This window comes from Paramisgurnus dabryanus, chromosome 14, assembly GCF_030506205.2.
Source record: "Paramisgurnus dabryanus chromosome 14, PD_genome_1.1, whole genome shotgun sequence".
NCBI lineage: Eukaryota > Metazoa > Chordata > Actinopteri > Cypriniformes > Cobitidae > Paramisgurnus > Paramisgurnus dabryanus.
This window is the reverse complement of record NC_133350.1, coordinates 2019141-2046199: the sequence shown is the minus strand read 5'-3', so window position 1 is coordinate 2046199 and position 27059 is coordinate 2019141. Positions and strand designations below refer to the sequence as shown.

General features: G+C 39.1%; 1 protein-coding gene across 1 annotated transcript in view; it reads left to right on the top strand.

Annotated features, from left to right (window-relative positions):
- filip1l (filamin A interacting protein 1-like) overlaps positions 1-23482 on the top strand; it is a 37055-nt gene extending 13573 nt beyond the window's left edge. The window contains exons 3-7 of the mRNA XM_065259323.2: positions 1418-1703; positions 2091-2264; positions 2348-2526; positions 16611-19422; positions 22550-23482. Of these exons, the coding sequence (XP_065115395.1) occupies positions 1428-1703; positions 2091-2264; positions 2348-2526; positions 16611-19422; positions 22550-22726 (3618 nt within the window). The 5' untranslated portion in view covers positions 1418-1427 and the 3' untranslated portion in view covers positions 22727-23482. The remainder of the gene's footprint in view (positions 1-1417; positions 1704-2090; positions 2265-2347; positions 2527-16610; positions 19423-22549) is intronic.
- The last annotated feature ends 3577 nt before the right edge of the window (positions 23483-27059 follow it).

Sequence of the window (27059 nt, the reverse complement as noted above, 5' to 3'; positions counted from 1 at the left end):
GAAGGTTTTTACCCATTATGATGTTGAAGGAAATGAATCTTTTATTAAGAATCAAGAATCTTGAAATGATTCACAAGTGATTTTTGTGTGCACATGATGAGTAATGATGTTGATGGACTCATTAAACCCAAACAGAATTTAAATGTAGTTTGAATGAATGTTGTGTTGTGTGAATGACTTCCAGCTGCTCATAGCAATCACAGAACTCATGTTAAAGTTATGTTTGTATTTATCTGCATGATTTTGCATGTGTAATATGAGAGATGATGCACTGCCGCTCAGTCACTCATTAGGGTTCACTGTGTGCTCTTGAGTCCTGTAAGAGAACAAAGAAATTCAGCTCATGTTGAATAAATCCATCATTTGTCATGTTTGTGAGTTCAGGAATTATTGTATGTGTTATCACTGAAGATATTTCTGATAGATCGGAGCCTTCTGTTAAACAGTTCTGAGATCAGTCTTATAAACAATATCTCTTGTCTAAAAGCTTTTGTCTGTCACAGTCAGATATGTAATGGTCACTGTATAGTAAACTTATGTTGGATTGGATATATTGTAATGAAAATCTCGCTCACTTGAGCCTTTTATCTTCTAACATAATGGATAATCTTTAGTCAGTGGTCTGATCAGTTTGTCTGGGTTATTGATTATTCAGAAGCACAAGTGTAAGAAAAGCTCATGAATGTAAAATTGATATTGTCAACAGGTTTCTTTGAGGGTTTACATTTAGAAAATCTCAAATCATAATAATTATTTATATGGTATATTATACCATGAATATCATTATCTTGTAAAACGCACTCAATCTGTGAATGCTCACTAAAACGGCTTTGTTCACGTGTTTGTGTTGTTAGGGTTGTAATCATGGTGAATTACACCATTACGTCTCACATGACTTTACATTTTTTACTTATTATTAACCTTTATTTTACCTGGAAAAGAATCCCATTAAGATTCAAAATCTCTTTTTTAAGGGGAGTCCTGGCCAAGACAGCAGAATAGTAGTTCCATGGTTAAAATATTCAATGAAAACTGTGTTATTGTTGAATCAGTGTTAATCTGTCTGAAGTGCCCTTGAGCAAAGCACCTGTATCCTATTCCTCCCTGGACACTGTGCTGTGAGTACTGCTCAGGGTGTTAGGATGTCTGTTTACTACTCACTGGGATGGGGTAAATGCACAGGTCACATTTTGAGCATGTACTATTATACTTGACAAATCATATCACTTTCCTTTGAACACACTGTGTACACACACACACACACACACACACACACACACACACACACACACACACACACACACACACACACACATACGCATGCGCAGTGTTTATTATCTGAGTTAGTTTAAAACACACTTTGTAACAGTTTCTCTTCACATGTATACCCACAATCCTCTCTGCTTTCCACCCACAGGTAAAGGATCATGCGTTCCCGTAGCAACAGTCTGGAGGACACGGCAAAGACGAAGCCGTCTCCTTCGAGAGGAAGATCACGACTGCAAACGTCAGAGCACGAGGAGGCGTGCCACGGGACGAGACGCACTCCAGACGAAACGGGCACCGGTCAGAGGAACCACACGGATGGCCGACACAGACCGCAAAGAGAGAGAACCTCAGGAGCGTCGTCGGCACGAAAGAGCAGAGATCTGTCACGAGATGACCTCCTCTTCCTCCTCAGCATGCTAGAAGGAGAACTACAGGTCACTTAAGCAGCTCACATGTGTTTTGTCATTTTCATGTTTAGTGTGCATCAGTTAGTGGGCATGCTGCTCGTGTGGTTCATGTGTGCAACACCTTAACTCAGGCTGCCATGTCTCTTACCTTCCACTACACCAGTAACACTCAACCAGAAGTCAAATAGACATGACACACATTTATACTGTGGGAAAAGTTTGCAATCTCTAACGGTAACACAGATTTCTGCTTTTAAAGCAAACCTCATAGACCTCATAGTGAGCTCATAGACCGCAACTTTAATTCAGTTACTGTAAGCATGCAATGGAAATAATTTTGTGCAGAAACTGTCCTTTTTGTCACATATGTGGTGGAAAGAGTTTAACATGACACACTTCTGACATTACCCACAGGCTCGAGATGAAGTGATTAATGTTCTGAGAGCAGATAAAATCGATCTGGCTCTACTGGAGGCCACGTATGGCTTTGTAACTCCTCAGAAGGTGCTGAAAGCACTGCAGAGAGACTCCATCCAGGGCAAAAGCGCCGGCTGGCAGGAGGACATCTATGAGAAACCCATTACAGAGGTATTACGGGTTTAACTTGAGGGCAGAACATCCTTACGGTCTGACGACGTGCTGCGTGTTCTGAACGTGTTCCTCTGTGACAGCTGGACAGGCTGGTGGAGAAGCAGCGTGAAACGTACAGGCGGATGCTTGAACAGCTCCTGATGGTGGAACAATCCCACAGACAGACGCTCCACAGACTGGAGAACGAGAAGAGGAACCATAACGACTTCATGAAGAAGAGCGACGAATTCACCAGCCTGCTGGAGCAGGAGAGAGAGAGGTCAGTGTGTGTGTGAAAACATCTCTATGTTATGAACTGATGCGTTTGATTTGTGTTGTGCTGTTAATGTACTGAAGCATAATTATCAATTATTTGTTTTGTTCTACAGATATTATTTATGAAAAATTTGTTGTACAGTATGCTGTAAAGCAGGTTTTTTCAAACTCTATGATGGCCCTAAATATGATAAATCTTTTGCGACAGACCCGCTTGTTAAAATAAATATATCCATTTATATACAGTGTATATATATGTGTATGAATAAACATTTAAGCGTTGTTAGATAAATAGTAAGTGTGATATAATAAAACAGTATATTGCTTCCAAACATAAATAAGTGGCTACACAGTAAATCTTACTACTATTTTTATTTTGCCATTTTCTCTGAACTTTTCTGTGGACCTCGATGTAATGAGTCTCTCTGTATACTGTGTCTTTGTATCTGTATGAAATTTCTTTGGTCTTTCTGGAAGTTATTGTTTACCGTCTGAATGAAATCTTCTGCGTCTGAATCGGTAGATTAATAATCATAACACATCATGAAAGTGATGCACAGCTCTATTGACTTATCTTTATCTCTAGCAAATGTAAATCTCGTAAAGAATGCTTAAAAACATTAAAAAGGTTCTGACCCGTTCAACATTGACCAATAGTGTTAGTCTGATGAAGAGCTTTGGTGTTTGACAGATGATACAGAAGATGGAAATGACACTTCAATACTTCAGTCATTAAATGCTGTTTTTCTTCTCTTCTGCCTTCTTAAACATACAACACTGTCCTCTGTACGTATCATTTTAAGCCCATGAAGGTTTGGACGAGAGAGTGATTGTGTTATCACAGCATGAGGTCATGTCATCTGTTTGAAGTGCAGCAGATTTTCATGCTTGTTAATACATTGTTGCAAGATGACATCATTTCCTGTCTCCTAGAATAGATTACACACACACACACACACACAGAGGAATATGTGGAGCTGAACCTATCATCACTACATAACAAGTCCACCTGTCTAGCTTTCTGTCTGTCTCTGTCTATTCCTTTGTCTGTCTGTCCTTCTCTCTTTTCTCAATTTGTCTGTGCGTGTGTCAGTGTTAAACTTCACTAAAGCCTCTTGTTATATTAAACTCTATATGAATCTACTCTGTCTACTTTCTAATAAACATTCATGGCCTTACAATTAACCCTTCTAGGTCAAATGTATTTTTAATCATCTATGAATTTGTAATTGCAGCTAATATGCTTTTTATACTTCAGCCGCAGTCATCAAGTAGACATTTTAATCTTCTGATTATTTTTGATGCTAATAATTAAATCCCGTCCCACAGAACAATATCCCGTTTCCCCCAGAAAACTGTCACATGGGTTGTGAATGGCATTTATGTGGCTACATAATAAAGCTTGAAAACTATAAAACAAATACTGTGGCCAGAGTTAAATCACAGTGTGTGTTTTTAATAATCCCTTTGCTTTTCTAGGAAACTGAATGATAAAAGCTGGAATGTCTGTATTATATTGTGTTACGGCTTTGAACCAGGAAAACTGACCCTTCTTAATTTGGCAAAAATTGGTTGAGAAAAAGAAATGTTTATATTTGTGCCAAAAGAAGTCTTCTGTTAATGACGTTTCCACTTTCATTGCCTTACAAGGCTCTTAAAAATAAGTCTTGAGGATTATAAATATGCTGGGCCTGATAGTGTACACCTGAACAAAAATAGAGGCGGTATCTCATGGATGTTGCCATGACGGGGTTTGTGTAAAAATATCCAGAAGAGTTCACAGCTCTTTCTAAAATGACCGAGTTAAATAAAGCGAGACGAGCCGATGCTTACTGTGTTTCTCTCCGTGTGTCCGTTTGGTTTACTTCAGATGAAAGTTCACGTGAGTTCATCTCTTCAGTCAAGGACAACTTGAGTTTCTCAATCACAATGAACCCATGAATGCAAGACCTCTTATAGTCTTCTCTTCTTATGCACGTTGATATATTGGATTGATCTTAATTTCTCGGTCATTGTACTGTAGATCACTGTGCTCTTAAAATATATCTGCTGGTTGCCAAGTGTTGCCGGTCATGTCGGTTGGTCGGCCATCCAGGAAGGTTGTGTGACTGGTGAAGTTAGTCATCCAGCTGGTTAGCTGCTCAGATAGACTCCAGATTCTTTATACTGAAGCTGGTGAGTTCATGCAGCTGTTGGTCTTTGGTCAAGCAGTGGAGATTTAAATAAACCAAAGCCTTTATCTCGAGCGTAGATCAATGCCAAATCAAACAGTATGAACATGGTTCCAGTCGTTCTGTTAATGTGAGGTCATTTGGCCCCGGGCCTTTTCACTGCATGTGGTAATGCGATTACATACGTGCGATAGAACGAACGTCCTAAACCACAGCGCACATACGAATACATGAGCTGTCTGGGAAGTGCTTTTCTTCTCCCCCTCGCTAACTCATTTTCTTCTCTATGGAAAGCTGCGATTGCCTTGTAAGGAATAGCCGAGGATTAAAGAGGAATCTGCCCTTTTAGTTCTCCGCCAGCTCGGACAGACGTTCTGCAGATGGTGTGTCAGAAGACGAAGTTCAACGTCACCAAATCCAGTTAGTGTCACGGATGTTGCAATGCATTTGTTGAGTCGTTCAGATGAAAGAATCAGAGGTTTTCTCTTAATTGTGACTTCAAGAGCTTTAAGGAGAGTTCATCAAATTATGATTCAATTGGCATTCATCATTTCTGCTCACTCTGTTCTTGTTTATTAAGAAACGCTTGTCGCAAGTTTGTTACAGCCATTCAGATGTCAGGGTAAACATTTGCATTATTTATAAAGTTATAAACTTTTATTGTTTTCACCTGTTGTTTATTTATTTCTAACGTTGGAACTGAAGCGAGTCGCCGTTCTCTAGCAGGCCAGAGCCTGTGATGCGTTAGGTCACAACAAACCTACTGAGCATTATTAGATCACGTCCAGGTCAAACTGATAGTAATAAAATGATGTCAGCAGCATAACACTAAACAGGGAGTCAAGAAGCCTTTATTTACGTTAGCGCTTTATACAGCACTGATTTTTGAGAAGTGGGTTCAGCTAAACTAGATTTATCTATCTTACGTGTACTAACCCTACTGAGCTATGCTTTGATACAGCCTCCCAATTTTTTTCTTTTTACTAAACCATCACTTATTTTGTGTAAAAATGTTGACACTAAAAGCACAAATGATGTATATATTTTGTATTTCAATATGTGTGAGTATATATATACAATTCAGTTCAATTCAATTTTATTTATATAGCACTTTTCACAATTGTTTAATTGTTTCAAAGTATGTAATGTAACGTATAGAAGATCAGTAGTGTGATGACTTTCATGGCAGCAGGAACTGGGTCTGTAAGTCTCAGAGTCCTCTTGTTCGAGGACGAGACAGGGAAAGAGAAACTAAATACTACAGTATTAGTGTAGGGATCATTCGCATGTAATGCAAGTGTCATACAGCAATGTGGTTTAATATCTGCTCGGTTCCAGACAGGCTAACTATTGCGGCATAAGTATATTACCCAGACTAGTTACGTAAATGCTTTGTTCTGGACTAGCTAACTATTGTTAAATACAGTTACCCGGCAAATTATGTGAATGCGTTGTTAAGTTGAAATAACTTTATTTTAGACTTAAATTGATCAACTGTGTCTGATTCCAGAACATTTTTTGGTAAATCCTTCCAGAGCTTAGGGGCTAAGTAGGAAAACCTTTAGATACTTTTTATACTCTAGAGATAATTAAATAGCCAGAATTTTGCGACTGCAGTGTACGAGATGGATTGTATTCCGATAGTGATTCTCTAAGATATGAAGGTGTTAGGCAATTTAAGGCTTTGTAGGTGATTAGCCATATTTTAAAATGTAAACGAAATGCCAAAATTGGGCTTATGTGATCATACTTCTTAGATCGAGTAAGCACTCGTGTAGCTGCCTTTACCTGATTTGCATGACACCCCCCAAGTAAAAATGTACAATAGTCTATTCTAGAGGTTCTAAAAGCGTGGATAAGCTTCTCTGCACTTGATGCAGACAGCATATGGCGTATTTTCGAGATATTTAAAATGAAAAAAAATGCTGTGCGGCAGACATTGGAGATATGACTATCGAAAGATAAATTGCTGTCGAACATTACACCTAGGTTCTTGACTGTGGAAGATTGCACCACAGTGCAGCCGTCTATGGGCAACTTGTAATCAGACAAATTTAGTTTGGAGCGATTTGGTTCAATAAAAAGTAGTGCAATCACATTCTCATTTTTACAGACAGATTATGTTTTCACATGTGACCATCAATTCCTAAACAAATATAAAATATCATAATGAAATATTCATCTGATAGTGTCGTCGTCATTTCAACTATCAAATACATTCAATCAATTAATTACTTTATGAAAACAAACACAACAAACAGTGATTATTATATCTTATTGTTTATGAAGTTTTATTCAAGCTTTAAATAAGTTGATATGTCATTGAAAAACAAATATTTCTTTCTCTTTTTTTCTGAAATGTTTCATTCCTCAACCTCCTCCTCTAATTTTGTCTGTGTACTGATTTTGATTTTCTGTTCCTTCTTCTCCGCTCTTCCGCTATGCGATGTCTCCTGCAATGCCCCGTGTTTCCTCAAACCTGACATCTGCCCATGATAATCCCTGATTTGATTATGTTTTAATGAGTTTCTGATGGTATTAACACACATGTGTGATTGATAAACGACCTTGCTTTGACACTGTTTTAGATGTAGCAAGAAGACAATAAGTGTCATAGATTTATATATAATAATCATAAAATAAAATTGAAAGCGTGAAAATATTTCTGATAGCAGTTACCATTGATGGATGTGTTTGGTTTTAAGACTCAGTGAGAGTACAGATGGAGGAGCTTCACAGTAATGAGAGCAAACACACAGCAGTATGTACTGTGCTGTACTGGGATCAGTCTACAGATGGTGATGATTTGAAACAGAATGATGATGTGGTCTATATAAGTGTATATACTGTATGTGGTCTGGATATAAACAGCAGGCAGTTGAAGGAAACCATCTGATAATAACAGTAGTGGTCATGAGCCAGCTCACACTGACCCTCAACATGATGACCATATGTTTCACAATCAGACTCAAGTACACGGTTTAAAATCTAATGAAGATGTTTAAGCACCACACAGACTTAATAGTTTATTAGACCGCTGGCATTCACTGTTATCTGTCCGCACATGACAGCTCATTTTCACAGACAAAGGGCAAAATCTAACAAAGTTTTTTTGTCAGTTTGAGTAATTCAATAGAAGCACTTTTCAGATTTGTAATGCTGTATGAGAAAGTGTGGAGGACCTCATTCATGTTATGAATATTTGATTGAAGTGTTTCTGAGCTGACAGTAGATGTTTTAAATGGCAAAATCTTTTGACAAAAATGTTGCCTCATTTATAAGTGTCTGCCAAATGAATAGTTGTAAGAGTTTATGAATGTGAGCAAGTTGTGCTGTTTCTCAGAGCAGATGATTCGCTTGTATCAGTGCGGCCTGCTGTCCATTATAAAGTTTATGAATTATTTTTCTCAAGCACAGTTTGTTGTTGTTCTGTGACAAATTGCATTGTATCCCTAAAGGCCAAAAGTGAAGTTCGTATAATGGATTGTGAACACACACACCACAATAAATGTCTATGTGACTAAAGGCCAGATTTACTAAATGAGGCAAATTAGCGTGCAAGGGCAATCCCAGAAATGTGCCGATGGGAGTGGTTATATCTGCGGACTGATTAGAAAAAAGTGTGAATGACATAACACAGGTGCAACAGCTGATTTCTGTAATGACCAAGCAATCTACTAAGAGCAGCGCAAATTAGTAAAGGGTCACAAATAAGCAAACTGATGAGTTAACGCGTGATGATGTGCTTGAGTTCAGCACCACAGAAATCACAACTTATGAAGCCACTGGACACAGAAAAATGAAGGTTTAAAATAAGTTTTGAAACACCTGCTATTGTGTGACTTCTCCCAGTGACTCCTATTTTATTTACTTCAGCAAATAATAAATAACATGGATGGCAAACAATATTTTTAAATAATATTTTCCTCTGGCATTCCAAATAAACGGTTAAATGTAAAACAATCCTCTGCATTGTATCACGCTTTCTCTGTGACGCATCCATTTCAAGTGCAAAGTAATTTAAGACATGCTTTTTGGCATTAAATAAACTCGCCAATACCATTAATATCACACGGACAAGCTTTGATTGATTGATTGATTGATTGATTTTATTTGAACACTTAAATATAAAAATATGAAACAGTAGTCTGAGTCATACATTAAAATACATAAATAGTCAGGGATAACACAATAAAGCCCTAAGACTTATTTCCATTGTGGTCCCTAAGGTCCCTTTAAGGTCCCTTAATTATTACATTTTCATTTAAATAATCACCCCTCAATATTTTGCATCTGAAAGAGAAACTCCTAGAGATGCATATGCAATAGGATCAGTCACAAAAATAACTAGAGCACACCTTTACAGTGCTAATTATTCTCTGCACATCTTTAGTAAATCACGACAGTTGTTAGTTAGTGACAAAATGATGGTTTGCGCTGGTGCAAGCTTTTAGTTAATCTGGCCCTTAGTATAATACTTCCATGTCTTTCCCATTTACAGAAAGTGTCCTGATGCAGTTTAATGAGGGTGCAGTTGATCTTGGTTGGAAGTCAATGATTGGGAAAAGCAGCTTGATGCAGACGATCTTTGATAAAAAGAAAAACAAGGCCACAGCCTGGCACAAAAACTAAGAGCTCGGTTGAAAACTTCTAATTTAGCATTGATGTCTAATTCATCCACAAAGGACTTGAAAATATCCAGAAAGACTGAGATGTAGAGGCTGAGATGTAAAGACTGAGCTAAAAAAAACTCCTATTGAAATGTTTGCTCTTAGGCAGTGGTCTTTAAACTGTGAGGATATCACACCCTAAAGACGCGGTTGATCCAATGAGAGGTCATTGTTTCTGAGGGAAAGTTAACTCTCTTTGCATTCTAACATGCTGTTTTGCAAATGGAATTTGATTGGATGTTTAGATAAAAACTTCAAAAGTTTTATAAAATGAAAATGAAGAAGAGTTACTAAAACATAATGTATTTTATCATTCAGGAAATAAAAAATGCCACTCAAAGATACCAAACATGTCTACATATAATCTTAAAACATTCATTTGAACTAGTTTACATTTACATCATTTACATTTAGTCATTTAGCAGACGCTTTTGTCCAAAGCGACTTACAAGTGAGGTAAACAATAGAAGCAATTATGGCAACATAAGAACAGCAATACATAAGTGCACTGGAAATAGTCTCATCAAGTCCAACACAATATACATAGGGTATGTTAGTAGGTTGTGTTTTTTTTTTTTTTTTTTTTTTTTTAAATAAAGAGGAAGGTAGATAGAGAAAGAGATAAAGAGAAGGGTAACTAAATAAAGATAGTAAATCTGTAATTAGGAAGTTAGGTAATGGTGGAAGAGATGGGTTTTTAGCCGAGTCTTAAAGACAGCTACAGTGTCAGCTGATCGTGTCACGACCGGCAAATCATTCCACAGTTGTGGGACAGTTCCTGAGAAGGTACACGTTAGGGTTTTCTTCCCTTTTTGAGATGGTACCACAAGTCGTCGCTCGGTGGCAGAGCGCAGTGATCGAGAGGGTACATAAGGCTCTATAAGCAAGCGAAGGTAAGGGGGTGCTGACCCAGTGGTGGTTTTAAAGGCCAGGAGCAGAGCCTTAAATTTGATGCGGGCTGCTATAGGAAGCCAGTGTAACTTGACAAAGAGAGGAGTGACGTGCGCCCTCTTTGGCTCATTGAAGACCACTCTTGCCGCTGCGTTCTTCTGAATCATCTGTAAGGGTTTGGTCGTGCAGGCTGGAAGTCCTGCCAGTAGCGCATTGCAGTAGTCCAGCCTGGACAGGACAAGAGCTTGGACCAGGACCTGCGTAGCATGCTCATCTAGGAAAGGTCTAATTTTCCTAATATTGTAGAGGATGAATCTACAAGAGCGAGCGGTGCTGGCAACATGCTCCGTGAAGCTAAGCCGATCATCAATGACCACTCCCAGGTTTTTGGCCGTCTTGGAAGGCGTGATGGTCGAGGAACCTAGCTGAATGGAAAAGTTGTGCTGAATCTTTGGTTCGGATGATATGACAAGCAGTTCTGTCTTCGCAAGGTTAAGCTGGAGATGGTGATCCTTCATCCAGAGTGAGATGTCCCTCAGGCATGCCGAGATGCGGGCAGAAAACGTAGGATCATCAGGGTGGAACGACAAGTGGAGTTGAGTGTCGTCTGCATAGCAGTGGTAGGAAAAGCCATGTTTCCGAATGACAGAGCCCAGGGATGTCATGTATATCGAAAAGAGCAGCGGTCCAAGCACAGAGCCTTGAGGGACCCCGGTATCTAGACGTTGGGGTTCGGAGACGTCACCTCTCCAGGATACCCGAAATGACCTATCTGAGAGGTACGACTTGAACCATAGAAGCGCTGTGTCAGTGACACCCATAGACATGAGAGTCGACAGGAGGATGCGGTGATTGACCGTGTCAAAAGCTGCAGATAGATCCAGTAAGATCAGCACAGATGATTTGGAGGCTGCCCTTGCCTGCCTTAGGGCCTCAATGACTGAGAGCAGCGCAGTCTCAGTGGAGTGACCACTTTTGAATCCAGACTGATTGCTATCCAGGAGGTTATTTTGTGTGAAGAAAGTGGAGAGCTGGTTGAACACAATGCGTTCAAGTTTAAGTAAATATAAAATAAATACCAAGAACATAATACATTAGAAAATTTGAAATATGTGATGAAGACATTTCCTTTAAACATTAATAAGTGCATGACTTAATAAACTTTACTTTGTCTGTCCTAAAGTAGATGAAGATCCAGTGAATCTTCCCACATTCTTGTGAGGTTGTAAACCTCTAATCTTGAAGGGTTGTCATGATCACCAGAGACCTGGTTCTGCATGTGGGGGTTAATAGAAGTTTGGGGGTAGTTTCATAGACCCTGGTGTCTAGCTTACTTGCTGGGTAAGGGTACTGTGGTTATGTTTATAAAATATGACTAGTTATTGTGTGTTTAATCTGGCTCAGTCATTACATTAATGAGTGACCACATCACTGTTGTTTTAACGGTTGTCTTTTTTGTTTTCCAAAAACATTCCCAACACAAAGAATTTTTTAGGGAGCCATAAGGAAACGCTTGGTGTAGTGTAGATGAACCCAAAGATGTTTGTTACAAATACATTGTGTCACTGGTTATTAACTGACTCAACAATTACTGCTTACAGAACATCTCTTGCCTCTTTGTCTGGGTCTTTATCCAAGATAAGATGTTAAGACGGAAATGAAAAGATGAAAATGCTTACCTGACAGCTGGTCTGGATCACACACAGTGTGTGTTTGTGTGTGCGTGCATGCGTGCGAGTGTGCTTGTGTGTGCGTGTGTGTTTGTGTGTGTGTGTGTGTGTGTGTGTGCATGCATGCATGTGTGTACAAATTCATATGTGTACATCTCTTTCTCTGTCTCTCTCAGGTCAATATGAAATCTTAGGTGGTATCATGGTGTTTCACTGAAGAATCTAACAAAAACCTCACAAATATCAGCTCAGCTGATCTCAGGCCACTTCACCTTGATATATAAATAACTGACTTCATTTCACACAAACACACAAACAGTTGGTTATGGCTTATAGCTCAGACGCTCTCTTTTCACTGTGTGTAGCTCTTGCTCAGATTAGAGGTGATTCAGGATTAAATGGTGATGTCATCAAACAAACATTCATTCATTTACAGTGATGTTTACACACACACACGCACACACGCACGCACGCACGCACACACACACACACACACACACACACACACACACACACACACACACACACACACACACACACACACACACACACACACACACACACACACACACACACACACACACACACACACACACACACACACACACACACATAGAGAGACAGACAGACAGACAGACAGCACTTCATTAGTAGCACAAAAAGTTATGGGTTCAATTCCAGAAAACAAAGATTATAAACTTTGGAGCTTGAAGTTTCTTTGGATAAGAGCATCTGCCAAATGTGTCAGAAGTGCAGCAGTGTCTGTTTGCTTAGCTACAGTTTGAGGAAAAACCTGAACCCAGTATTGTGAAAAGAGATGTTAATCATGCGGGTAAAATGAGTAGTTAAACTTACCTAGTTTGAGTAAAACATTCTTATTGTTAAGACTTTAGTCTTTATTAGACATCACTCACAACAACTATCAGAGTTATTACACACACACACACACACGCACACACGCACACGCACACACACACGCACACACACACACACACACACACACACACACACACACACACACACACACACACACACACACACACACACACACACACACACACACACACACACACTCCTGAACGGTGAGATCATGTGTTCATATGGGTTTGGTTATGATGTCATTCTTGTCAGATAATCAGCCACAGGCAAAGCGAATCACATAAACATCTGGCTGTTTCTTAAAACACACACACACACACACACACACATATGCAAAAATATCACAACTCCAAAAATCAAAGAGTGAATCTGTTCATCACTTTCGTACAGCTTCAGAAGAGGTGAACCTGAGATTTATTATAATGATCTTTTCACAGTTATTGCACGTTAAATGTTTTGTTTTTTTAACCCATCGTTGGGTTAAATTAACCCAGAAAAATGTTTATATTTGACTCAACAATGGGTTAAACCAACCCAGCACAGGTTAAATTACAACCCAACAGGGTGGGATTAATCGCTTATTTTGACCCAAAGTTGAGTTGAAAATAAGCCAACATTTTTTTTATTGTGGTGTTTGAAACCATGTGAACTCGTAGTGCTGTAGAAATAATTCATTCTGTTGTTTGTTTCTCTCATAGCTAAATAATGATGAAGAGTTTAATCAGCGTGTTTGAACGGTTGTTGTTTAGTCATTACTGGAAATGTGTACACAGTAGTTTAGAGAATTGACTGCAGTCGTGTCCTCAAGCAAAACTCGCTCGCCCGCTCGCTCGTGTGTGTGTGTGTGTGCGCAGAAGGGTTATTTGTTAAGGGAAAAACATGCTTTTACTGGAAAGGTACTGTGCTATATTTGTGTGTGTTTTTTTATTCATTTGATAAGTGAATTACAAAAACACACATTGAGAAACACTGAAGCACTAGGAAACCTTGTTGTCACTTCATTGAAACATGAGCTGAATGTGTTTCAGACTGACTCCAGATTCGGTCATAGTTGTTTGATTCCTTACAGGCAAAGATTCATAATTGAAGGTTGATGCAAACTTTGCTTTGTTTCTCACTCAACAAACTTTGTCTGTGTCTCCTGCACATGTAAATGCATTTCGTCTGTGTTTTATAAACATTAAGTACATTTGTCTCCCTTTGAGTGAATTAATGGTTTCAAGTGAGAAAAGCCAGAAGAAAATGTTGTAATACACACACACACACACACACACACACACACACACACACACACACACACACACACACACACACACACACACACACACACACACACACACACACACACACACACACACACACACATGAGCTCATGGCAGTGAGAGGCTCCATATAAGGGTGTGTTGATGATGTCATACTCTTCAGAGCGTCTCATTGTTGAGTTTCAGTGCTGGAATGTTCAGATCAGAGCTGCTGAACGTGGACGCACACTCGACATCGACTAACAGCACACATCAGGTATGACACACACAAACACACACATGATTATTTTCAGTTGTTGTTTGATTAAACACTTTTATTTTAGATGTTTGACTTTTGTGCTTGCTTGAGTTTCTTTTCTCAATGCTGATGTTGGGTGAGATGCTAGAAAGTCTTGAAGTTGAGAAACATTTACTGTAAGAGGAAATCTGACGCTCTTTAAACGAATCGATGTTCTTTAAAGAGATTATTTAAAAATGTTGGTTCATAAATCAAGCTGCTGTAAGAGTTAAAAAACTGCAACATGACTGCTTGTTTCCTGTTGAGATGATGGTTGTGATGGTGATGATAATGGTGGTGGTAATGTTTGTTTCATCTGCTGGTTAATTTGTAGTTAAATTCTGAATTTCTAAACATGTTTTATTCTGTTACACAAGCATGTGCGCACACACACAACAAACCTTAAATTTAGCAGATTTGAAGAGAAAATATTTGATTTTGCCAAGAGCAATCAGGTAATATGATTGTCTCATTATTTGACAGAGGTGGCGTTTAGCTCCTCATATGTACTGTATAAAGCAAGAAAGAAGAGATAATCACTTGTGAAATATGAAGACTTCGAATGTTTGGAACAGTTTTAGCTTGGTCTTTTTTCTCAGAAAATCCCTTAAGACCTCTAAACAGGAGTAGCATCACATACTGTCATTAACACACTGTTACAGTTTCATTGTTTCTACAAAAGTCCTTTCTAAACATTTAAATTTGATATCATTGGTAGTTATCTTCTTGTGTCATTGAAGTGGTCTTGGACTTTTTTTTAGTTTGTAAAGGTTAAACATTAAGTCATTTTAATAGATGTTCACTGAAGCCATTTCAAACGGCATGGGCTTTAATAATGTCTGAAGGATCTGTTCGTCTCTTTCACTGTATTCTGCCATCTGCACATCAAATTGTTACAGAATAAATGTCAAACATTTCACTTTGATGGGAAGAGTTGTGTTTTATATCTAATAATAGTTCAAAATATTCTTCAAAAAGCAGCCCTTAGCCCTAAATAATGAGCATTAAAAGACGTTCAAAGCAGACATGCATGTGACCTTGTGTTCAATGTTTTAGTTCAGTCGAAGCAAAGCACATTTCAAAAGGAAACGCAGGTTTGGTCAGATGTTACAAACTCTTATTCATGACAAACATTAAACCTTCTCACAGGCTTTTCCAAGTTTGTATTAGTCTTCTTTCCATGGCAAAGATTTTCCCTTTTTACCAGTAAAAATCTGGGCTCTTGGGAACAAATCCAAGTCAATCAGGCACTCCAAGGTTAAAACAAAGGCACGTTGAGTATCTTGTTATTTGAAGTTAAAGATCTTTATCCTTTACGACATGCGTTTGACTTCCTGAGCTGCTTTAAGGCCTAATGTGTGCTGCATTGATGACTTCAGACCTCGATGAATCTGTCTCAGGACAGCGTGACAAATCCATGAAATTCTCTGGAATTTCCACATTTACAGTATGTAGTGTGTCTGTGTAATCCTGAGTCGGTTGTAGTGAAATATGTTTACTGTCATAGGACCTTCAGCATCTTTAACAGAAAAACACAGTTTCACTCCAGTCTCATAGACAGATTCAATGTTCACTAGAATATAAAAAATACTTTTTTCACTATGAAAGTTGTTTTCTCAAATCCATAGTAAAAATTGTAAAAACATTGTTAATGAATTATTTGATGTTCTTGACCAAAAACTGCTTTTCCATTAGCTTTAAATGGCCACAGCCACATATGAGTGACACGCATGGAAGCATGCAAGCAAACTGACATCATCCTTGTTCAGCACAGCCTTTCAAATAGGTTTTGTTTATGTAGGCGGTAATGACCTTTGGAGGATGGGGAATTCCTTGAAAAATATACCACAGAAGGATGATGGTGGTGTTCACTGGGTGGGGGAGAGGAACCCCCTTATTAAGAGTTTAACTTTTTCCACTTCCAGTCTGTAGTGCAGGTTGGCAGCTGCATACTGCATCTTGGGTATACTTGGGTCATGGAGAAATTTGTGCCGGCGGCACCTCGATCCCACTTTCCCTCACTTCTGGAACACACACTGGCCTACTTTTACTTTGTAATGTTTAGAGTTCTAGCTGAATATATCCTCCTGCAGGCTGGCCAGATGTAATTTTAGTTATAATATCATCTTTGTGTCACATTGCACATTACAAGCAAAACAAATGACCAGCCAGAGAACTCACTAGAAAGTTCAGACTGTACTTTACAATCAAATGTATAATTTCATCTTTATTAGCTTTGACTCTTTTGTTTCGCTCTGTTTTTTTCAGATTGAAGCTGCTCATCGATCAAGAAAAAGCTAACCAGGAGAAAAAAGAAGAGGAGAGCAGCAGGAAAGTCACAAATCTGAAGGACGAGCTGACCAAGCTGAAGTCTTTTGCCCTGTTGGTTGTCGACGAACAGCATCGTGTAACGGAGCAGCTGACCCAGCAGACAACTAAGGTCCAGGAACTCCAGAACGCTACTGCTCAGGCCCAAGAAGAACTGAACTCGGCCCTAACTCGGCTACAGGAAGAGGAGAGCAAAGTCCTCCGATTGGAGGAGGAGTCACGCAACCAGGCCTGTCGTTTCCACCAGGAGCAAGAAGCAATGACGGCCAAACTGAACAATGAAGATGCCCAAAACAGACAGCTGCGGCAGAAGCTCTCCTCACTGAGTCGACAGTTAGATGATCTGGAAGAAACCAATAAGACATTGCGCAGGGCGGAGGAGGAACTTCAAGAGCTGAGGGACAAAATGAGCCGTGGCGAGTGTGGCAACTCCAGCCTGGTGTCGGAAGTTGAAGAGTTGAGGAAACGAGTGTTGGAAATGGAGGGGAAAGATGAGGAGCTGATCAAGATGGAGGACACATGCAGGGACCTGAACAGGAAGCTAGAGAAAGAGTCCGACCAGAGCCGGAGCTTAAAAGCAGAGGTGGACAAGCTGAATCACAGGATCATGGAGCTGGAGAAGTTAGAGGATGCTTTTGGCAAGAGTAAGCAGGAGTGCCATTCATTGAAAAGCAACCTGGAGAAAGAGCGCACTACAACGAAACACATGTCCAACGAGCTAGATGTGTTAAGAGTCCGAATCAAAGAGCTTGAGGCTGCCGAGGTCCATTTGGGGAAGACTGAACTGACGCTGAAAGAGGATCTGACCAAACTGAAAACGCTCACAGTCATGCTGGTGGATGAGAGGAAAGCAATGTCAGAAAAACTTAAGCTGATGGAGGAAAAAGTACAAAACAGCACCGGAAAACTGCAGGCCGAACAAGACAAGGTGAACGTCGTCACTGAAAAGTTGATTGACGAGAGTAAGAAGGCTTTGAGGTCAAAGGCTGACCTGGAGGAGAAAATGTGTGCCGCCACTAGGGAGAGGGATGAGCTAAAAGCCGAGCTCAAAGCCGAGGAGGAGAAAAACTGTGACCTTCAGTCCAAAGTTAGCTTGATGAAGAAGAGGCTTCAGTCACTTGAGGCTGTGGAGAGGGAATTCATGAGGAACAAATCCAAGGAGGAAAACACAAAGAACCCAGTTCCTTACCGCTACCAACAGGAAGACAACAAAGTAAAAGATTTAACCCAGGAAGTAGAACGCCTTCGCAGAAAGCTAAAGGACATGAAGTCGGTCGAAGGTGACCTTTTGAAGACGGAGGACGAGTATGAATCGCTGGAAAAGAGATATTCCAATGAACAGGAGCGAGCCAAAGCTCTAATGGATGAGCTGGAGATGTCTAGGAAGGAACTTTCCAAATACCAGTTGGCTGAGAAAGAAGAATCCAATCAAGAGCACGTCCTGTATAAGCGTCTGAAAGAGGAAGAGGCCAAATCTAGTCATCTGACTCGAGAGGTAGAAGCATTGAAAGAGAAGATCCACGACTACATGGGCACAGAAGAATCCATCTGCCGCATGAAAACCGACCACGCTGCCCTACAGAGAAAACTCAACCAGCAAGAGGTCAGAAACAGAGAGCTGGCCAGAGAGCTAGAGTCCCTTACGCGAGAGCTCGAGAGATACAGGCGTTTCAGTAAAAGCCTACGGCCAGGCATGACTGGAAGACGTTTCTCGGATCTCCAGTTGTCCTCGAAGGAGGTGCAGACCGACCCAACAGACGATCTGTCCCCAAACAAAAACCTCGCACAGCTGGACTGCGCTCTGGTCAATGGCAAGATGTATGTGGAGAGCGATCCAGATGATGAAGCCAATTACAATGAGATAAACCTGACAAACTGCACACCGTCGCTCATCAACAATGTCAACAATCTCAACAACAATATGAGAAGAGTTAGAGGACCCTTTCTAAAAGCTAAAGAAAATTATACAGTAAAAGGCAAGGTGCAGCCGAGACATAACGGTAATCACGTTCAGCAGCAAGGTGACGTGGTCCTTACGCACACTCCAGGTCAACCTCTGCACATCAAAGTGACCCCTGACCTTGGGCACAACACGGCCACTCTCGAGATAACCAGTCCCACCGTGGAGAACGGTCAGTCCTTTACCAGCACTGCGGTTATCCCCACGAGCAGCGGCGCTCCTAAACAGAGAATCACCATCGTACAGAATTCATCCAGCTCACCTTCGAACAAGTCCAAGAGTTCACCTCCACCCGAGAGTCCCTGTAGCCCCATCGCACTCGATCGCTCCATGTCACCGCTCACCGTGGCCGCCTATTCCCGAACGTTGACCTCCGGCTCCCGCGAGTCAGTTAGCCCAGACCGAGCCATGTCGCCTGTTCAGATAGTGTCCGTTACTACCGGGGCCCCCGACGGCTCGCAGTCCGTAGAGTCGCTGGAGCTGGTGGGAGCTCATACCGTGTTTCGTGTGAGCCCCGAGAGGCAGAAGAGCTGGCAGCTGCAGAGGTCCAACAGCTCAGGTCCAAATGTTATTACCACTGACGATAACAAAATCCATATTCACTTAGGAAGCCCCTACGTTCAAACCGTGAACACCGCGGCCAAAACCGTCAGCCCCTATTACTCGCTCGGGCCAGAGCAGAGGATTCCAGTATTAACCAATGGCTCTGCGGCCAAAGGCAACAACAAAATTACGAGCAGCATCGTAATAAAACCCACATCCAGTCCGATATCACGGCCTTCACAGATTACAGTAAGTAACATCTGTGACTGACAGACTTTAAAATCATTTGTCCTTTGCTCCTGTGATCCCATCAGCTGTCGACCCTTTGGCACTGTGATCTACTGATTCTCCAGATCCGTCGTGCACTAGTAGCTAACCCAAGCAAATGTAGTGGTTTTGTTTGTTGGTTACTGTTTGCTTAATAATGCAATGTTTATGTGCATGATAAGAAAAGACAGAATGAGGCTCTAAGGTCAAGTGCACTTAATGTGTTTGCTAATAGCAAATAATTATGTTTCATTAAAATTCACCAACTGATGTACGCTTTCAATTTTTGGTTGATATTTCATTTTCCATGTGATTTACATTTTGTGTTTCAGTTTTTAATATTCAGGAGGTTTTTAAAATGTTAACAGAAGCTTCATTTATGAAACATTTTAGTTGAGATGATGACACATTACATTCTGATGAGAACAGTTTTTCATGATCTAATGGTGCATGACATCATTTGTTTAACAGAAAACCTTTAACCACTGATAAAACCGAGGAAGCCCCCCCCCAAAAAAAACCAATAACCAATATTTACCTCTCATTTCTGTGTGAGATCATCTAAATCATCCTAAGCAGGACTATAAGTTGATCAGGCTAAAAACATCTCTGCATGCACAAGTTAAATTCATTGAATGATGTCTTTAGGTTTTGCTCACACTGTGAAAGTCTTCTGTAGTGATATAATGGAAAACAAGCCCTGTGGCTCACACCGTCTGCACGCTCGTTCTCTTTACTGCCTGAGATTTCCCTTCAAAAAACAAAAAGCCCCACAACATAAGTTTGCAAAGTTTTGAAGGTTACATGAGTTTGCATGTATTTTTTCCAAAGTTTGACGTTCTGTGGGACAGTCATGTTTTAACAACTAAATCTATGCCTGCACACAAAGCATGGTATAAGATAATGTAGGTTTTAATGAAGAAGCTCGCACACATATATTTTTATGTACGTGATCCAGCGATAAATTGATTCATGCAGGAATTTGTGTCGTCTGGTTGTCTGATTCAACACACTGCTGTTCATTGAGGACCAGAGAACAGCTGTGATTCTGAACCTGAGATGATGACACACACACACACACACACACACACACACACACACACACACACACACACACACACACACACAATTGTTCATCTTTTGGTTTGAGCAGTATTCTATGGTAATTACACCGTATGAAATGCACACAAATAACCCATACATCAAATCTGAGCTGTCTAAAAGCAGCAGTGAATTCAGTAAACAGCCACAGTTAATATATAGTTAAACACTAAGATCTCTCTCTCTCTCTCTCTCTCTCTCTCTCTCTCTCTCTCTCTCTCTCTCTCTCTCTCTCTCTCTCTCTCTCTTTCTCTTTCTCTCTCTCTCTCTCTCTCTGAGGCCTCCAAACAGAACTCTTGTTTTGTTTCTATGGTAACAGGAGTTTCATTGCTGCCGTAGAGGCGATGGTTTGTCTCTGGCACAGGAAGCGTTTGGACTTTTTTAATTCATGGTCATTGTTCATGCAAGTGCCTTTCTGACTCCTGATCCATGTTCTGTGCCAGCAGTTCTGTAGCTATGACCCAGATTTGAATGTTTTTCACGTCTGGTTTAAATCAGAAAGCTCCGCTTCTCAGGGATACTACAGTTAATAAAACATGCAGCAATGCAAAATCATATTCTCTTTGTAGATATTTGTCTTGATTTCATTATCAACATCCTTTAGAGCAAATTCTTGAGAAACAAAAATGTCTATATAATAATTTCCTTTTTAGTTCTTTTTAACCAGATTTGTGTAATTAATGTTGCATTGACAATGTTTTAAGATAGTCCTAGACTAAAACACATGTTTCAGCTGTCTCAACTAAACATAACTTGCACTGATGAATCTTAAAATAAGCCAGTGCCATTGATTTGACTCAATATACACACCAGTAACCTCTTTTTCTAAAGGCTTGTTTATCAAAGAAGCTTAAATACCTCAATTTAAAGGTGTAGTTTACCCAAAAATGAAAATTCTGTCATCATTTACTCCCTCTCATGTTGTTACAAACCTGTATACATTTCTTTGTTCTGATGAACACAAACGAAGATTATAAAACGGGCAGTTCTGGTTCTTCATTCTGAAACATTGTTGAGTTACCTGAGGAGTATTAACCCAATCTGCTATTATCCACTAGATGGCGCTTTTATACAAGTTAAACACTGAAGCATTCACTCAGTTCAAACTCTGTGTAACGTTATGTTTTGATGATTGATCTGAATCTGATCTCCACAGAAATGGAATTATCTCAGTTTTTTGGTCAAAATTTGAGAGCTGATAAAAAGAAAACTCGTAACAACGCCCCCTTAGCTGTTATAAAATGCACTGTAACCCATTGCTTCTTGTAAATGGGGTCTACAAACAGTTTGGTTACAAACATTTCTCAAAATATCTTCCTTTGTGTTTATTAGAACAAAGACTTTTATGCGGGTTTGTAACAACATGAGAGGGAGTAAATGATGAGGCCTATTCTTTAGACTTTAGCTAAGCCTTGTCTGTTAAACCAGGCCTGAGTATTTATTTATGACGAGTTGACGTCACAGTTTGATGTCAGTAACGCACAAATCATTCACACAAACTCAGGATGACTACAGAATTACAGCCCTCTTTTCTTTTTTTCTTTGGCTTCCCATGTTCAAGGGCTAAAATATCAATTCATTAAATGACAAACATCAAATCTACAGCATATCAGGACCACACATGCATGTGTAAATGTAAAAATATAATTAAAAAGGTTTAAAAGAGTCATTTTCTTTACATGCATTAGGTTGATGTCTGGTTTCTGTCAATACAGTAAACCATCACCAACAATTTAAAGCAGAGATAAAAACAAAGCATATGAAAGAAATGAATAAACAGTATTAGGTTTTCATCTACACATTAGAAAAACACTTATACTACACATTGATCGCTGGTTGTGTCTATGATGGTTTGTATAAAACAAATTAATTGTGTCATGAAAGTAACAGCGCCATCCTGTGCTCATGAAGCTGCATTCATGTAAATGTGTGTAAACCAGAGACATGTCAACAGTATGAGGATTTTGAAAAAAAAACAGCATTGATTTTCTCCATTTCTCCCTGACAGGTTCCTCTGGAATCATTCCGACGTCCTGGACCGACCAGAATTCCCAAACCCAAGGGTCACAATGCAGCAAAGTGCTCAAACAGTGCAGCTCAAAGTGCACTGAATCATGGGAAATGTGTCCAACAACCTCAACCATGTGAACCAAGCCACCAACTTGTGATCACCAAATCAGTTTAACAGGAAGGAAAAAGACTTATTGTCCTGATTTTATCTTTTTTTTTGTTGTTGTTGGTGCTGTAATGAGATTTTATATAATTTTATTGTGAAAACTTTATAAATCCTGACCATTATCTTTATGGTGCTGAATCTAGCTGTTTTTCTCTCATGTAATTGTTTCAAACTTTATTATTATCAACATGTTTATTAGTTATATAGCAAGGATGCACTGATGAAGGCTTTATATTTACTTACTGTTATCAAACAGGACTGTTGAGTAAAACATTTCATTTATGATTATTAGCTTTAGTGCTCGAGTACATTCTTACTGTAATGTCTCAGTCAGAAGAGGTTTTAGTCTGAGTCGCAGAAGTTAACAAAGTTAAAACTCTTTTGTCAAGGGTGAGAAAAAACCCTTTCACAGTTCTGATTGTATAACCATTATTATTATTATAATTATTTTTATTCTAGATTATTAAGGAGCATCAGTTAAAAATTATTAGTTGTAATGTAGTAAATCAAGAAAACACGCAGATGCTTAAATGTTAAAAACATTAAATACAGAGAGATAAAACAAGATAATGACGTGTATGAGAGGCATAATGAATGCATTTATCATTTATTTATTTGTGCTTTGTTTGTTTGTGGGGGTTAGAGACAATCACTTGAGTAATTTAATCATAAATTAATGTAGATTTGTAAATGTATTTTTTATTTCCTGAGGAAAATCAATCGTTACTGACTATTGATAATGATAATAAATACTACATACATGCACTCTCTTTCTTTATCATTTCTGTCTGTCACTAAATGAAACAGAAAGTGACTTCATAAGAACAACAAACTCACAATATTTAACTATGTTCTTACCTCAACTTAGACGAATGAATACATACCTATCTTTTTTTTAATGCATGCACTTAATCTTTGTACAGGGCGTTGTGAATGTGTAAGCATTTAGCCTAGCCCTCCAAACAGGGAAGAATTTAGAAGCCACAGTAGTTATAACGGACCTGCATGTGTCAAAATATGATTTACGACCTCTTGATTTACGACCTCTTTGACAGGGGGCGGGACAATCAATCAAACGGTGTACAAGCTCTCTATTTTTGACAGTGAGTGTCCGGACCGTGTGTGTTTAATGACATGTCATTTAGCGGGTTGTTTTTCCTGTGTGTGTTTTATGTCAAGCGTATGCTGTCATGTTTATTGACAGGTTGTGTTTTGACAGCTAGTGTTTATTGACAGCTCGTGTTTGACAGCTGCCGCCAGCGTCTCTCTCACCCATCCTCCCTCCTTTCTCGCCCGTGCGCGTCTCACCACTGCGTGTCTCACAGCGGGTGCGTGTTGTAAACGAGTAAGGATTTCTAAAACTCAATGTTGGTAAAATAATTCACCATTACGCTGACAAAAAAGTAAATGCTTATTTTAGATTTAGACAAATCATGAACAAGGCTCTGATTAAAACTTTTGGTTTTAACATCACAAGTTATTTAATTAAATATTCCGTATACGTGTATAGTTTAAGCAATGACATAAGCTTCGGCGGCGTCAATACTACAATCTTTAGACGAAAGTCTAAACTAAATAAAATTTTAAACGGTTCATGAGGTCCGTGAATCTTTTCATGACCTGCTCTATAGTTTCACGCGTATTAAAGATCCGGCGGTGCCTGACAAAGCGCCGGGTGAGTGTTCATATCTGCCGTTTTAAAATAATCTTAATAAATGTAATTCTGTCCACTATGACAAAATAGGGGTTTATTTTAGATTTATTAGTTTATTAGGGATTCTTTAACCAAGTCTCTGATTAAGACATGCACCGATGGTGACAGAGAACTTATATCTGACGTTAATAAACTTTTAAATGTTTTTATTTTTAATTAAATGATTCTTAAAACCATGTGTGAAAATGTGTGTATTATGTAAGGGATAATCCACGGCCAGCCATGCATTAAAGGGTTTTAATGCACGACGTAGAGGCGAAGAACCACCCGACGCGTAGCGGAGGGTGGTTGCCTCTGCGAAGTGCATTAAAACCCTTTAATGCAGGGGTGTCAAACTCAATTTCATCCCGGGCCACATCAGCATTACGGTTAATCTCAAAGGGCCGGTTGTATTTGAATGACTGTGTGAATGTATCAACTCTTTTATTACTGTACATTGCATAATTTCTCTGCATTTGCTTACTATTGGTTTTGTTAATAACTCAATTAATACCTAGCTTTGAAAGTAGAAGCCCAGGCAAATAATGAAAAAGTGTATAGAGTACAACTATTCTACAGATTATTTTAAAAATAATTGTGGTGACAAAAACACATGTTGTATGTGAGTACAGTACACTCAAAATGTTCTGTTATCCTTCATTGTGCAGGTCAGAAAACGAGAGGCATTATAAGATACTAATAAAGAGTTTTACAAACTCCACCACAATATGAATTTTTTAGACACTCACTTGTCATTTCTTTCCCCTTTTTACAAAAAAGCTGTGATTTTTTTTACCTGGCTTTGAGTGTCTGATTGACTGACGTCTCATGAGTTCAGTGTTGAAGGCTACAGATGAATAGTTTCAATTGTTTATTAAAAGTAATCAGTTCAGATGAGTCATTAGTTCGCGTATTTAGCGGGAATAGACGCGTTGTAAACTAATCCCAGCTGGACATCGCGAAACATTTCTGTACACGAGTCGGAAAACATTTTCTCGCTGGATGCGCGTGAGCGGGCGCGAGAGAGGGAGAGAAAGAACGAGCAGATACTGTCCGTTTCCATTATGCGGAGGTCGCATAGGCAGCGTCATCAAGCCTGGTTTATTTAAGTTAACTGACCATTACATTCGCAAGTCATACGCATATTACAACTATTTACTATAAACAAAGAATAATATTTAACTTTATAACTGTTAATATTCTGAAACAAGACAGTCTTGATGACGTATGCAGCCTGGAAATGCGATCTCCGAAGGCTGCAGCGTTCGCATTCAGACACGCCCACTCTAGTAGTGTGCGCGTGCTGGGCACTGCTCGTTCTTTCTCATGCAATCATCAACATTATCACTAATTACATTACAAAAAGACTTTGGCGGGACAAAAATTAGTTTTGATGGCTGCTAAAAAAATAAATGTAGGAAATAACCTGCAAAAAAAAATTATAATAACAATAAAATAATCTTTAAACTCTCGCGGGCCACATAATTAACATAATTTGTAAACTCTCGCGGGCCAGATGAAATGAGGGGGCGGGCCGGATTTGGCCCGCGGGCCTTGAGTTTGACACCCCTGCTTTAATGCATGGCTAGCCGTGGATTATCCCGCTTATACCTTGGTTATATGCCAAGTTAAAGCTGTAATTAATGTTTACTGTGTAATTTTAACCGACAGGTAAAAAATGACGGTCATCTTCTTAAATTAAGGCTCGCACTCCGTCCGTTTTAAATAAAGTAGTGCCATTGTATTGCATTTATTTAAATGAATTATCATATTTATTTAAATTCATTAAATAATTTATGAATGACAGCCAACACTGACAGTGACAAGGCAATCTTTATTTGAACTAATCATTTATTTAAATGAATTATGTAAAGTGTGAAATAAAACCGACGTCTCTAACCACAATTACTATATAAGGACACATTACATTTATTGAAATGGATTAAATTAAATGAAAACAAAAATCAAACAGTTGGAAATCTCTCTCTCGCTCTCTCTGCAAGTGTAAGTGTTACTATGGTTACCAATGTTTATAGTAGTGGATTAATTTCTAACTTTAATCAAACTGACTGGAACTACCTGTGCGTTAAACGGTTTTAATGCACACCTTCCAGCCAATCAGAATCGAGTATTTAAACAGACCATGGTATAAACAAAGAGTCTTATATTGACTGCTCTGACAAAAATAAAGTATTATTTTAGATTTTAGGTGAAGTGCCACCGTGTATGACAAATATAGTGTGATATTAACATTTGTTTTGTCAAAAGTTTCTTATAGACATTCAAGAAACAAATATTTTAGTTGTATCTGGTTAAACTTAATTCTGATATTTTCTATTGAACTAGTCTATTTTTCTGATCAGACACAAAGTTTCTGATGCTGATCTTATGACAGTGTGTGATAGATAATTCACAGCAGGGGTGGTTTGTAGAGTCTTTTAAAACTGTAGTGGTAAAATGTAATATGGTAACTCTGACAAAAAAGTAAAAGGTTTATTTTAGATCACAACCTATTTTATGGCAAACAATGCAGTATCTAAAAGTTTGTAACAACACAATTTTATTTAATGAAATACTCAGTACGTGTATAGCAATGAACTGTGCCAAAATCACCGGGGTCCCATCAATACTATATTCTTTAGACTAAAG